This window comes from Physella acuta, unplaced genomic scaffold, assembly GCF_028476545.2.
Source record: "Physella acuta isolate Inbredline_101_S28 unplaced genomic scaffold, ASM2847654v3 ptg000316l, whole genome shotgun sequence".
Taxonomy (NCBI): Eukaryota; Metazoa; Mollusca; class Gastropoda; family Physidae; genus Physella; species Physella acuta.
This window is the reverse complement of record NW_026731835.1, coordinates 268,304-281,499: the sequence shown is the minus strand read 5'-3', so window position 1 is coordinate 281,499 and position 13,196 is coordinate 268,304. Positions and strand designations below refer to the sequence as shown.

At 36.7% G+C, this 13,196-nt stretch overlaps 2 protein-coding genes across 4 annotated transcripts in view; one reads left to right on the top strand and one right to left on the bottom strand.

The window, feature by feature from the left end:
- The window catches only part of LOC131940396 (exportin-5), a 26,257-nt gene extending 18,610 nt beyond the window's left edge, over nt 1-7,647 (bottom strand). The window contains exons 1-2 of the mRNA XM_059298993.1: nt 7,600-7,647; nt 4,989-5,036 (exon numbers count right to left, since the gene is read on the bottom strand). The gene's annotated coding sequence lies outside the window, so the exon portion shown is untranslated. The remainder of the gene's footprint in view (nt 1-4,988; nt 5,037-7,599) is intronic.
- Nucleotides 6,625-13,196, top strand: LOC131940401 (retinol dehydrogenase 13). Of its 3 annotated transcripts, none has more exons than XM_059299005.1 (8): nt 6,625-6,651; nt 8,146-8,224; nt 8,325-8,443; nt 8,550-8,705; nt 9,794-9,898; nt 10,059-10,268; nt 11,580-11,787; nt 12,496-13,196. In XM_059299005.1, exons 2-8 carry the CDS (start codon nt 8,154-8,156, stop codon nt 12,596-12,598), a joined length of 972 nt encoding a protein of 323 aa, XP_059154988.1. In that variant the 5' UTR covers nt 6,625-6,651; nt 8,146-8,153; the 3' UTR covers nt 12,599-13,196. The 3 variants fall into 3 exon arrangements, with proteins under 3 accessions (XP_059154988.1, XP_059154987.1, XP_059154986.1); XM_059299004.1 differs by lacking the exon at nt 6,625-6,651 and adding an exon at nt 7,731-7,807; XM_059299003.1 differs by lacking the exon at nt 6,625-6,651 and having other exon boundaries at nt 7,884-8,224.

Below are 13,196 nucleotides of genomic sequence, written 5' to 3'. Positions count from 1 at the left end.
TCCCTTTTAAGTTCCTTTCTCAGACCCCCCCCCCCCCCTCCCGCTCTTAGCCTTACAAGAAGCGAATAGATAGCGCCTCAACAACTAAGCTGGCTCGTATCGGTGGTAGTGTTGACAAACTAGCGCCCCAACAACTAATATCCAAGAAATAAAGTGCCGACATTGTTTACATTTAATAACCACTGTTCTAGAAAACAAGGCAAACGTCTCAAACAAATACACGAATGATAGCGTGTTATATATATATATATATATATATATATATATATATATATATATATATATATATATATATATATATATTAGTTTCGTCACTGGCACCTTGATAGTGGTTTTGTAAATAACAAACAGATATAATACAGTAGTGATATTATATAGTAGCTAAGACATGTTGTTGCGTAAAAAAAATTTTTTTTTAAATATACACATAGCTGTAGTGTGAAAGATAGGCAAACGTTCAAACCACTTCCATAAATTATTTCCCTTTTTCAAATAGCCAAATAGGGGTGCTCATAATTAAGCTCCTTTTAATAGATTTTTAATAATCAAATTAAACAACAATTACTTATCTTAATTATTATTTTTAAAAAAATAAGTACTTATAAGAATGGTATAGTATAATAATGAAATGTAGTTAAAACTAATAATATAAATAAAGAAAAACATTAAAAAAAACATAACACGAGATACCATGCATTACTTATACAAAGCTTCATGATTTATATAATTTTTGACCGACTTTATTATTTGCAGTATTAATGCAACCACAAATGAAAACAGAGATTTTCAAAACAGACTAATGCAGTCATACACATGACATGTTGTTTTGATTAGATTCAATTGAATTTTTTATTCAAAACCCGATCAGGCCCGAAATGAGTATTCTATGTTCGTATTGTGTTTATATATATATATATATATATATATATATATATATATATATATATATATATATATATATATATGTATATATATATATATGTATATATGTATATGTATGTATATATGTATATATATATATATGTATATATATATATATATATATATATATATATATATATATATATATATATATATATATATATATATATATATATATATATATATATACAGAGCCGGCGTTAGGGGTACGCGGGGCCTATGGCCAACCATCCGCGCGGGGCCTTGTATTTTTTTCATTGGTGTATAATTAAATAAAACATGTACAGTGAGGCGTTTTTTTTTTCTTCTCAAAGCGAATTAATATTTATAACGATATATATATGGTATTTTTAAGCTGTTTATCAATGTCGTATTAACATTAAGACACTGATTAACAAATAATTTGTTTACTTAAAAGGGCTTTTGAAACGTTGCTTTTTTCTGTTAAGGCTTTTTGTTTGAAAAGTAAAAAATAAAACAGATATAAGTTTGAGACACGCATTAAAGAGACGATGAACGTCAGCTTCAAACCTGATTTTTTTACATTAATGTTTATTTATGAAAATCTTACCAGTACGTTCACAAACGAAGATCTACTTTTCTTGCCTTTCGTGGGGAAAATTCCATGATTATATCATCATAGTCCAAACTGGAGGCTATGTCTTTTTCTATTGACAGAATCGACAGGCCGCAGAGCCTGTCTTGGGACATCGTTGATCTCAAATAGTTCTTGATCAACTTCAGTTTGGAGAAACTTCTTTCGGCGCATGCCACTGTGACTCGAACTGTTTGCAAGATTCTGTAGGCGATCGCCGTATTGGGAAAGGAATCCCGAATACTCCAAATGTACTGAAGGCACTGTTTGGCTGACTTAATACCTTCGGGCACTTTGAAGCAACGTTAAATCGGTCCACAGTGGCAGGTGATAGTATCGATATTTTCTCAATTTATCGAGGGTTAACAGTGGCATTCAAAGTGTGTGGATGCCGGGGAAAATAGCAAAACATTGATAGATTTCGGAATAAGCTCGAATCGTGAAAAAAACTGTTTACAGCTATAGATATCCAAATGAAATGACTCTCAAATGTAATCACGGACGCTCAGTAAGGTGGAACACTGGGGGGGGGGGGGGTGACAGTTGGTGGGGTGAGGTGAAGCCCGTGAAGGATAACTGTACACCAAACCCTAAAAAAAATCAGTTCGGGTACTACGTTACTGGATCTGGCCGCAGCCATTCAAGAGAAGGTGCGTGTGTATAGAGCGTCCACGTATTACATTACAGGTTAAGACCGCGTTCTCACAAGAGAAGGTCCGTGTCTATAATTAGTGAACCATGTTATTTATGAGTTTCGCGATGGCATGCTCGGACTGCCGGTAATTTAGACGTTTTAGAAATCAGGAGAACTTTACTATAAAACAGTCTCGGCCCGATGTATCAAACAGTATAGACTTTATAATTTGTTTAGTGTGCCCACACTATTTTAAAACAAGAATCACTATGGTCTTAACTATTATACTGAATATCCCTACACAGAGGCGTAGCGAGGGGGGTGCGGATCGCACCGGGTGACACCATTAAGGGGGGTGACACCAAGGCAAAAAAATAGCAAAATATATAGAGAAAAACTTGAGGGGGGTGCACATCGAAAGTTTGAGGTGGGGGGTGGAAATCGAAAACTTGAGGGGGGGTGCAAATCGAAAGTTTGAGGGGGGGGGGGTGCAAATTGAAAATTTGAAAGTTTTTTCCCGGGAAGGGTCGCTACGCCTCTGGGGGAGGGGGGTGTCACCATTAAGTGCCGCACCGGGTGACACCCGACCTCGCTACGCCACTGTCCCTACAATTAATTAAAATAAACATGTACTTAATCACTTTACGAATACCGTTAAAGTTTACCAAAATGAAAATGGACATAATTACTGTATAAATGCCCTTCAAAAATATAAAAATAAATACAAGTATAATGTATTTAAAGATGACCTGACAATATATAAAATAAATATGAACATAATTACCTTATGGATGCCTATCAAGCGTATCGTGGTGAATATGCACAATTACAAAAAAGATGCTCATACAGTGTATAAATTATGATTTTAGGGATAAATGCTCTGGAATTCCGGGGCATGTCCCCATCCGCTCACCCCCCCCCCCTCCTCCTCTGCAAGACATCATCAGGTCACTGACTGTTTACTACAGACACCCCCGCCTGCTCACTAAAAAAAAACGTCTTCAACGGTCCGCAAACAATAGGGTATCTTTTTACATTTTTCCCGATTTTACCTCCCATGTCAGGTCGGGGGCTAATTCGCGACCGCCATCTCCAGTCACCTCAGGACAATAGCAAGTCGACCGTGCCAGCGATGTGTGACACTAATGTCTTTCTTTAGAATAACGGTCTGTCCCAGCCCATGTAAAGGAAAACTCACTAACATCAGCCTTGGCCTCAGTTTTAACATCCAACAACTTCGGCCATTTAGTTGGTTTTTTTTTTTAAATTTAATTCAGCAAAGGTTATTTAAGTTTACAAACTAATTCAGGCAACAATGGCCTTGCTGAAACGCGGGGCCCCTTCAAGCGCGGGGCCTGGGGCGGCCGCCCCGTTTGCCACCCCCTAACGCCGGCTCTGTATATATATATATATATATATATATATATATAATTTTTCCGGGGTGGCCCATTTTTTCTAGTTCCGCCACTGTGTAGGCCCTAATTATCTAAGGTCTAAATAATGATCTTGTGCTAGATTAGAGTCTATATAAATTATTTATATTTCAATATAAGCCTATATTCTATATAATATATAGGCCTATTGGTCACACGCATTGGCCGGGCAATGCGCGGATTGGCCATCACTTCCCATTGACCGACCCAGGGTCTTAGTTTATTGTTGATTTCAAATATTGGCCGCCTGAGGAAATGAGGGCTCCTAACTGCATACTATCTTCTGAGAGCGCCCCTATGATACTTTTTAAAAAAATGTTAGGGCCTATTTACCAGATATAGTTGCATCAAATGCAATCTGGACAAAGGGGGATAACTCAATTAATATTTTCACAAAACAATCTAAACCTGGTTATTTCCTTTAATCTTCGCCTTCCCTCCCACTAGGCACCTCTTCACACAAGTCCGACATCTCCTCTAGGCGTGAAAGGGTAAGTGTTTCTTTCAGGCTTATTTCTCCGGGGGAGCATTTTATATTTTCGGGGGGGGGGGGGGATATTTTAGCTATATAAATTCCATTTCGTGTGTGTGTGTGTGGGGGGGGGGGGTGGATGCCTGGAAGAAACTATATTGACTGTATTTTATGGATGACCATTTAAATAGTAGGCTATATGTGATTCATTTGAGTATTATATTTAGTTATCATCCTGCCAAATTTTAAATAAATGTACATAAATGGTCGGTTAAGTATTACCTGTTGATGATGTTATGTAATCTTTAGTAGATTAAAGATTAGCATGCTTTTAATTGTTAGTTTGTGTGGTGTGTCTGAGGGATGAGTGTCGCATGGCGGCACTTATCCCTCAGAGCAGATAAGTGCCGAGACGGATGACAGAAAATCAACTTCGGCACCCCAAAGGCCCCGGGATTGTTTTTTTTTTTTTTTTTAAATAAATCTTCTTTAACATTTTGCCCAACCTTTTGACGGGGCTATTTTGACGGGGTCGTTTTGTCGGGGGTCGATTTGACGGGGTCATATTAACGGGGCCGTTTTGACGGGGCGAATTTGTCCCGGGCTGTTTTGGAGGTGCACCGTTTTTACGACAATGACACAGATGCGTGAAAAAGATATCAATTGATTTTGGCCATAGATCTATATCACACAACGTTTAATAGAATAAAAAAATAACCCAACATGAATCTGCACGAAACATTCACACAAAACGATTCACAGATCACAAAGTTTAGTTTTTCAACGTAAAATGCTGATATAGTTGTATTATAAAACCAAAGAAGAAAAAAATGAGTTTAAGTTTTTTACACATCTTTTATAAGCACATTCACTTTAAATTACTTTAAAATTGTAATAATAAGCTATTGCGACCAGTATAGTAAACACAAATACCTTCATGTTTTCCAGATGTGTTTTAGGGCCGATGCCGGACTTGAGAATCTGTGGAGACGCAGCAAACAAGATGATTTCTTTTGTGCCATGAACGATATATTTGCAGTCTTGTTTTAGTAACTCGATACTCGTTGCCTTATTCTTGTCAATCATTACCCCAATTCCGCAGTTATACATCGTCACAATATACCACCCCATTTATACAGCGTCACAATATACCACCCAGTTATACATCGTCACAATATACCACCTCGCGGTATGCATCGTCACAATATGCCACCCCCAGTTATACATCTTCACAATATGCCGACCAAGTTAAACAGTGTTACAATATGTCGACACAATTATACATCATCACAATATGACACCCCCAGTTATACATTGTCACAATTTTTTGCCGCCCCCCCCCCCCCATTCCCCGCCTTGAACTCACACGACAGTTTTACACCTCTGTATTAATGGGTATTCTTTAAATGACCAACCCACGACCCACTAACACCACTAACCGACCGACCAACCCACGACCCACTAACACCACTAACCGACCGACCAACCCACGACCCACTAAAACCACTAACCGACCGACCAACCCATCACCCACTAACACTACTATTCGACCGACCAACCCACGACCCACTAACACCACTAACCGACCGACCAACCAACCCACGACCCACTAACACCACTAACCGACCGACCAACCCACGACCCACTAACACCACTAACCGACCGACCAACCCACGACCCACTAACACCACTAACCGACCGACCAACCCACGACCCACTAACACCACTAACCGACCGACCAACCCACGACCCACTAACACCACTAACCGACCGACCAACCAACGACCCACTAACACCACTAACCGACCGACCAACCAACGACCCACTAACACCACTAACTAGACCGACCAACCAACGACCCACTAACACCACTAACCGACCGACCAACCAACGACCCACTAACACCACTAACTGACCGACCAACCAACGACCCACTAACACCACTAACCGACCGACCAACCAACGACCCACTAACACCACTAACCGACCGACCAATCCACGACCCACTAACACCACTAATCGACCGACCAACCCACGACCCTCTAACACCACTAACCGACCGACCAACCAACGACCCACTAACACCACTAACTAGACCGACCAACCAACGACCCACTAACACCACTAACCGACCGACCAACCAACGACCCACTAACACCACTAACCGACCGACCAATCCACGACCCACTAACACCACTAATCGACCGACCAACCCACGACCCTCTAACACCACTAACCGACCGACCAACCAACGACCCACTAACACCACTAACTAGACCGACCAACCAACGACCCACTAACAACACTAACCGACCGACCAACCAACGACCCACTAACACCACTAACCGACCGATAAATTATTTAATTTTGATGGGGGGCTGTAGGCTGAGGTGTAACGTCATTTTAGGAGGGTGTCTGGAGGAGGGGAGGGGGGAGGTAAAAATCATGAGTGTGCAGTCTATTTATTAATGGACAAAAAAAACCAGGTAGTTGGATAATACGCATGGGGTGAACCAGACAACCATTTAAAACCACAAAACCACAAAAAATTCTCAAGGGAAACTACTCTAAGATTTATTAAATTTATACTGAAACTGTAGGTCAATGAAGGAGTTAATAGCCAAATAGGCCTAGAGTCTTATCTAGATCTAGATCTAGTCTATGTATGTATGTAGTAGATCTATGTACTAGATCTATGTATGTATGATGTATTATGTAGATCTAGATCTAGGCCTATAATATAATTCAGTATTTGTATTGTAGTGAAATGTGCTGGATCCAGACTCTAGAATCAAAGTAATCAGTAGTGTAGAAGTAAAAAGTAGAAGAGAAAAGACGGAAAGACATAAATTTTAAAATCATTAAAACCTATAAAACTGGGGTAGAAAACTCTTCTTAGAAGTTAAAATTTATTTAATATTTATTAGATTCTAGATCTGTATTTATTAATTTAAATTTATATAGATTCTAGATCTAGATTCTAAAGCTCTTATCATGTCTTATGGAAAATCGGCCGAGGCTAGTGATGTGAAAAGAAGGTGCCTCATTAAATTAAAAATTTTAGTAATTATTTCACATTTTAAGGTAGATTTATGTTTTGAAAGTTACAAAAATGTTTCATTCATGTAGATCTACCAGTTTTTAAATATCTAAATATATAATTCTCTTCTGGGAGCCGTTAGAAAACAAGCTGCAAGCGCGCCTTACAGTCCCCTCTCTTCCTCTCTATCGCTACCACCCCCACCCCCTCACATAGTCTGAGCTGTGGTTCACGCTGTTTACATTTTACAATCATAGAGACGGGTTTGGTGACGGCTATTAGGGGCAGATAATTTAGCTTGAAACGATTTTGAACTTAGAGGAGGTAACTAAGAGGAGGCTGCATTCACGGAGGGGGGGGGGGGGTTAGTGTTTTTAAGCAAATATTTTCAGTGGCAGCATTAGTACTGTCGAATTCACAAATTATAAATTACTGAAAAGTAGAAAAAAAACAACTAAATAGCGGCGTATGATACGCAGCGGGTCGGCTCGTTTGTATTAAAACCTTTCAGTTTTAAATAAAGACTAGAATCTAGCGATGTTTTCATCAGATGCAACCATTTCCTTTTAGCAGCCACCTTAATTAAGGTTGTTCTTTTTTAATAAAATTATAGACCTAGTGGAAGATTCAGGGGAAGCCACTCTATTTTACAGATGACTGCTGTTTATATATTATAAATAGCAAATCTTGCTCGCAAACTCTGCTGTTTATAGTTAATTTCTGGCCTATATTGATTTATTTAGCCATTGATTTTGGTTTATTATTCAATTATTTATAGGCTAACGTTTGACACAAATATATCACAATATACTTCTATTAATTAAAGCCTTAACAATGAGGCAACTTTGTCGCACATTACTGGCCTCGGCTGATTTTACGTACCTAAAATGATATATTACCCAATAATTTAATTAAGAAATAGGCCAATCAATAAAATTAAATTGAATCTTTGACTGTGTTTAATAAATATTAATAACATTTGCAACATTCTCATGATTCTGAGCTAGCTACTTGTCTAGGATTACTATCTTTCTAAAATCTTGAATCTAGGCATAGAAATGCATCTGCCCAAGTATACTTTGCCTCTAAGTATCATTGGAACCATAGCTGGTGGTACTGTTCTATTGAAGTGAGTATTGTTAAATAATTGGTTAAGATTTGATAGATAACATTTTAAATTTCATCTTCAATGCAAGTGTTATTATAAAACTCAATGTATTCTATATCAGGGACTACATGGGAGGACCAAGGTACAAAGGTGAAGAGAGAATAGCTGGAAAAACTGTAATTATTACTGGTGCCAACACTGGAATAGGGAAAGAGACAGCCAGAGAACTCGCACGCAGAGGTATTTCACTCAACAATTTTTATCAGCGTTAAAAAAATTGATGGAAGATGTAGTTTTACATATATTTTTGACTACGTCTGAAATGTATATTTTAATCTGTATTTAGGTGGGAGAATTATAATGGCCTGCAGGGATATTGAAAAGTGTGAAAAAGTGAGGCAAGAATTCATATTAGAAACAGCCAACCACAACATTGAATGTCGGAAACTAGACCTGGCCTCCATTGGGTCTATTCGAGCTTTCTGCAAAGGCATACATGCATGTAATTTTTTTTTTACAGCAATATATAAAGGGCTTTATTGGTCAACAGGCTTTTAAATATAATGTTGGCTTGAAAAAAAAAGTTGCTATTTCAACCGTGATTGACACTAGGGTAGGTTAGTTAAAGGTCACCTGTTTCTGTGAACATTGTATATAAATGGATAGAGTGGTCGGCGTGGTCGAGTCGGTAAAAGCTCATGGTTGCTAAACCGAAAAGTCTATATCTCGAACCCTCGGGCAGATGAGGCTCGTAAGCTGGGGACAGCCACTCTTCTAAGAGAGACAACTCCAAAATCAAACAACTGCTGCCTTGTAGATTGTTCTTGGTTGGACAAAGGCTATGGAAGCAAATCCAAAAAGAAAAGCAGGCTGAAATCGGAGTCAATGGCCTCAATGGCGCATAACCAGTTGACACGTATCCTCAATTGTGTTGGAGGCGTAGTCGAGTCGGCAAAAGCTCATGGTTGATAAATTCTAAAAAAAAGTCTCGAGTTCAAACCCTCTGGCAGATATGGCTCGCTCCCTTCCAACACTAAAAATTAAGAACGAAGAAGAAGAAGGATAGAGTGGTCAGTTCTGTGTTCAGATGGCTTTACTTTACCATTGAGAACTGGGTGGACTCTTAGACTTTCCAGAGCCTGGGAACTGAAATCGAGACATTCATGCAAGCCTAAGTTTGCTCTGCTGCTTCAACATGCTGTTTTGTGTTAGCCTGGTGTTTCATAGTATAGATCCCTTTTCAAACCTTAATGTCCATGGGGCAAGTGAAGTAGAGTTCACCTGTTTCTGTGACCACAGCATATGAAAAGGCAGTGTGGTCAGCCTTTACTTTCCTCAATCTGAGTTCGGTACCCATCAGAGCTGGGTGGAATCATGAACCTGGATTTGAACCTGAGACTTTCAGGTTAGCAGTCTAGCACTCTACCGCTAGACCACACCATCCCTTCATAGCACTGACATTAAATATAACTATTTTAATGAATAATAAAAAGCGTAAGCAGGAATTATTTTTTTATAACTTCATAATGTACAATAATTAAAATAAATTTAAAATATAAACTATTATATTGAAAAGGTTATCTTCAACAGCTGAGAGGCATCTCGACATCCTGATCAACAATGCTGGTGTGATGATGTGTCCCAAAATGTTGACTGAAGACGGTTTTGAAATGCAGCTTGGTGTTAATCATTTAGGTGGGACTTTTTAAAAGAATAAATTCTGATATTTATTTTTCTGCATCAGTTAAAAAAAATGTTCTTTGTTTACATGTGGTTATGACGAGCTAACACTTATCAGCGGTGAACTGATGCCCATGCTAAGTGATAGCGATGTGTTAACTTTTTATATATTCAGGTCACTTTCTCCTCACCTATTTACTGTTGGATAAATTGAAAGCCTCAGCCCCAAGCCGGATCATTATAGTATCAAGCCTTGCACATAAGAGGGGTAGCATCAATTTTGATGACCTTAACAGTGCAAACTCCTACGACAAACATGAGGCATACAAACAAAGCAAACTAGCAAACCTGTTGCACCAGAAAGAGCTTGTCAGTCGATTAGAAGGTGAGATATTTTGTGTTTAGAATAAAGTTAAAAACATACTTTGCCACTACATAAAGTGGAATCTATTAATGAATATAATCAGACTGATGGCATATAGAAGGAAAATGCAGTATGTCCATTTTTTTGTGGTCAATACTGCAAACTTGTAGAGTACAGTTGTAAAAGGTCCAAAGATTTGAATGAAATAGTTTAAAACATTCTGAATATTATTATGCAGGATATATAAATTGTAAGCTCATTTTTCTTATGTTTTTTTAACATGCTGCATCTGTACAGTCTAGTATTAGGTTCTTTAACTGTTTTATTGAAAGTAACTGAAGGTAATTTAAAATGTATAAACATTATTTTCTTAAGTTCATTTAAAAGCTTCTTCTTTACATTTTTTATACATTTTTTATACGTGCTTTATTAATTACTTTTCAGTACAAAGGAATTGTAAAAAAAATGCAATAGCAAGTCATTTTTAAGTTTTATGAGCATTTAGCACCATATTTATTCTTTCAACTATGATCATTCGTAATCAAATGGACACACCTCTTTACTTTAAACATTTTTGTAAAACCCTGTATATTAATGATTATGAGTATTGTCTGCATAGTATCAGTATTTTCAGCTCTAAATTGTGTAAAGTTTGTGAATGCCTGACTGTTCAGAACTATTGCTACCCCTTAGTTATTTCCCCTTTTGTTATTGAATAAATTAGTAATCTTTATATAAATCTTATGAGTAATTTACTTTTTATTGCTTTGGCATCTGAGATGCACTTTTGTGCAATGTTTGACAGAAACTGCTCCATTAGAGATTGGCCAAAATTTAATTTAAAAATTCAACCATAAACCCATGAACATGGTGACTTAAGAAAAAGCTTTTAATTAAGAGTTGAATCAATATTTTTTTAAGTAAATGGATATGACAAACAAAAACTTTTAGTTTTAGCAGAAATTACAAATTCTATTAGTAGTATCATATATTTTGTGAGCAGAGTTTCTTCCAGACATCTCTTTAGAGGGGCTCTGGGCATCCCGTCCCCCCATCCCCTCGAACAAAATGGAATTTGTATAGAAAACATATTTATTTACCTGTGTTATCCACCCTCCCCGGGAGGAAAAAGTCTGGAAGAAATACTGTTTGTGAGAATTAATTAAACTTTTATTGATCTAAGCTTGCGTTCTTAACAAGGGGTAAAACAATTGTTCAAACAATTATTTTTCTACAATCAATTTTTTTTTTCTTTTCAATTTAAACTTTGTCTCTATATTGTTAAGGCTTATTCAAGATTATATATATACCACTTTTATCTTTAATTTCTAGGGACTGGTGTAACAGTGAACAGTTTACATCCTGGTATAGTTGCAACAGAGCTGGGACGGCATCTCCCAATAACAAAATCTTCCTTCTCTAGTTTTCTACTTTTCCCAATTAAATTTATTCTAATGAAAACCCCAATACAAGGCGCTCAAACAACTTTACGGTTAGCACTAGACCCAGCATTAGAAACTGTTACAGGAAAATATTTTAGGTGAGTGATTAGATAGTACTACAGCTAATAAGAAAAACTTACAGGAAAATGTTTTAGGTAAATGGTTAGCACTAGACCCAGCATTAGAAACTGTTACAGGAAAATATTTTAGGTGAGTGATTAGATAGTACTACAGCTAATAAGAAAAACTTACAGGAAAATGTTTTAGGTAAATGGTTAGCACTAGACCCAGCATTAGAAACTGTTACAGGAAAATATTTTAGGTGAGTGATTAGATAGTACTACAGCTAATAAGAAAAACTTACAGGAAAATGTTTTAGGTAAATGGTTAGCACTAGACCCAGCATTAGAAACTGTTACAGGAAAATATTTTAGGTGAGTGATTAGATAGTACTACAGCTAAAGTAAAATAATAACACTAGACTCAACATAAGAAACTTACAGTAAAATATTTTAGGTGATTGATTAAATAGTACCACAGCTAAAATAAAATAATAACACTAGACTCAACATTAAAACTTACAGTAAAAGTAAAATATTTTAGGTAAATTAATAACTACTGTGTTTTGTTCAGTAAATTGACATAATAAATAATTTTAAATACTAGAATTAATATAAAGTTATAACAAAAGCATAAAACAATTTATTTCATATATACTGTTATGAATAATTACTTCTGGCTTAGAGTTTTAGATATTTTAAAGATTGGACCTGCCATTTACATAACTTAATTTCGTTACTACACAGTGATTGTAAAGAGTTACCTCCTGCATCTCAAGCACTAGATGACGTGGCAGCCAAGCGACTGTGGGCTGTCAGTGAAGCCTGGACCAGAGCAAATGTTCCATAACTAAGACTGTACTTGTTTAGTTTTTGTAGTGTTAATTGTCAAATAACATTCTAGATTAATCAACTTATTTATGAAGCATGTGATTTTAATTTTTAAAATTATATGTTATGCTACACTCTTGACTGTTCTATGCAAAGAATTTTGTATTACGACATTGCAAAATACCAGACATGTACAAAATAAAGTAATAAGAATAAAATATTTTAAAACATGCAACAAAAAACATTAAATTTTTGTGAAAGCATGGTTTATTATATCCATGAAAAAAAAAAGGCAAATGTGCATTGTCTAGTAAAACAAATACCACCACTGCTGGCTACTTTTCTTTATAAATGTCAATCAAGAAATGTAATGCGGTTATTTCTTTGTTTATTGCAGTTCACCATTCTTTGCCTCAACTGCTGGTTTCAAATGTTTTCAGCGTTAAATTAAAATTAACTTATAAAATGTAGATAAGGTCGTGAACTTGGCCATTTTGAAAGGAAAATATTGGTTTTTAGAATATGATTTCCAAGGACTAAGTAATAATTAACCACATTTAGAGTCAATAAGTTTTTAGTAAGATGTTTACGAATGTAGACCTCTAGCAGAAATAAAA